This window comes from Cyprinus carpio, unplaced genomic scaffold, assembly GCF_018340385.1.
Source record: "Cyprinus carpio isolate SPL01 unplaced genomic scaffold, ASM1834038v1 S000006607, whole genome shotgun sequence".
In the NCBI taxonomy this organism is placed as follows: Eukaryota; Metazoa; Chordata; class Actinopteri; order Cypriniformes; family Cyprinidae; genus Cyprinus; species Cyprinus carpio.
Genome location: NW_024879250.1, coordinates 12911 through 14726, shown reverse-complemented (window position 1 = coordinate 14726; position 1816 = coordinate 12911). Strand labels below are relative to the sequence as shown.

General features: G+C 39.2%; 1 protein-coding gene across 1 annotated transcript in view; it reads left to right on the top strand.

The window, feature by feature from the left end:
• The window catches only part of LOC122144167 (soluble scavenger receptor cysteine-rich domain-containing protein SSC5D-like), a gene marked incomplete at its 3' end in the record, with an annotated part of 6615 nt that overhangs the window by 1093 nt on the left and 3706 nt on the right, over nucleotides 1-1816 (top strand). Inside the window, exon 2 of the mRNA XM_042754874.1 lies at nucleotides 1290-1586. Coding sequence (XP_042610808.1) covers nucleotides 1290-1586 — 297 coding nt within the window. The remainder of the gene's footprint in view (nucleotides 1-1289; nucleotides 1587-1816) is intronic.

Genomic DNA, 1816 nt, shown 5'->3' with positions numbered 1-1816 from the left:
TCAGATTTACTTACAAGAGATTCAGTGCAGAGGAAATGAGTCTCAGATTCACCTCTGTCCAACATCACTGCCACAAAAATACTGTTGATTTGTTTTTGTTGTCTGAATTGTTTTTTCAGGTTTGATGAGTCTTGTATATGATTTTTTTTCTCTCTCTCTCTATGAGATTCTTCTTACTGTCTTGTTTGCTCTGTTCATAAGTTTTATTTATGTTTTTTTTTGTATTTATTTGACAGACCGTGTGAATGTGAGGTTGGTTGGTGGTCACAGTCGCTGTGCTGGTAGAGTGGAGGTTCTTCATAGAGGTCAGTGGAAAACAGTGTGTGATGATAGCTGGGATATGGCTGATGCTGTAGTGGTGTGTAGAGAGCTGGACTGTGGAGAACCTGTAGATGCTCTGGGTGATGCTCATTTTGGACCAGGATCAGGACCAATCTGGGAGAGTTGGACTGTATGTACTGGAACAGAGACTACACTGAAGAACTGTGGATCGGCTCAGTTGTTTAATTATAACTGTAATCATGATACAGATGCTGGAGTCATCTGCTCAGGTGAGCTGTTCTAAAATTCAACAAAGTACATCACTGTTGATCCACATACCTTATATTTTAGTTCAAATTTTATATAAAAAAAGGTTTACACCAAATGTTAGCAACACCAAGCTCATAGGTTAAATTTTCAGGGAACGCATTAACGGATAAAATGTTAAACTTCAATGCATTTGTAAGTAGCTTTTTCTATATGCATAAATGTACAATGTAAATGTAAATCCAAATAATGCAATGATCAGTTCTTCCTCAGACGCTTTTATTGTACCAGCACAGTGCATCATAAACACTTTGTTTTCTGACATAAATACTTGTGGAGTCTGACTCCTGGTAGTTTCTTAAAGCCAGCCAATCAGAAATGAGCTTACAGTCAAGTGTTTTCCATTGCTCAGTGTCATAAGTGTTTTCGTGTATGCCTTGTATGAGTTTTTTAGTTAAAAATAAGTGTTTTTGTGTGTCTTATTGTTCTTATGTTTATTATAAGAATGGTGTTGAGTGAATATAAGTGTTGTTGTGTGTATTGTAAGGCTAAGACTAATGATGGTAACAATTTGAATGTACAAATGTACATAAAATAATGATCTGTCAGCATTATTAAATGTTATAATAATGTTTGTAAATGTTATTGCCAAAGCTAAAAAGATTTTTATTTTTTGTTTTAGTTATGTTTGTTTGTTTTGTTGTCAATGATAAAGATGGTCATGTAACTTTTCTTAAATGTATTTTCTCTCACTACTGCAGGAGTCAGGCTGGTTGGTGGTTCTCGCTGCTCTGGGAGCTTAGAGATACTTCATAATCAGACGTGGATGTCAGTGTGTGACGCTGCCTTTGACCAGCAGGATGCAGAGGTTGTGTGTAGAGAGCTGGACTGTGGGGCTCCTGTAAAGGTGCTGGGAGCAGCTGCTTTTGGCAAAGGAGACGCTCAGATGTGGACACAAGAGATTCAGTGTAGAGGAAATGAGTCTCAGATTCAAATGTGTCCAGCATCACAGAAACACAACTGCTCCCATGATGATCACCAGGTGCTTCTGTGTGCTGGTAAGAAGATTAATATGAGAGCATTTAGTAGCATAACTAGGATCATATACACCCCAGTGCACTTGGTGGGGCCCTCACCACACCCACAGTAGGGTGGCCGTTATTGGGGGGGTAAATCTTTTTTTATTGGAAATGTTAACCTCTCATCAGGCCCGGACTGGCCATCGGGAGCATCGGGAGAATTCCCGGTGGCCTGGCTGCTATTTTGGCCATCTGCCCTGTTTTTTTTT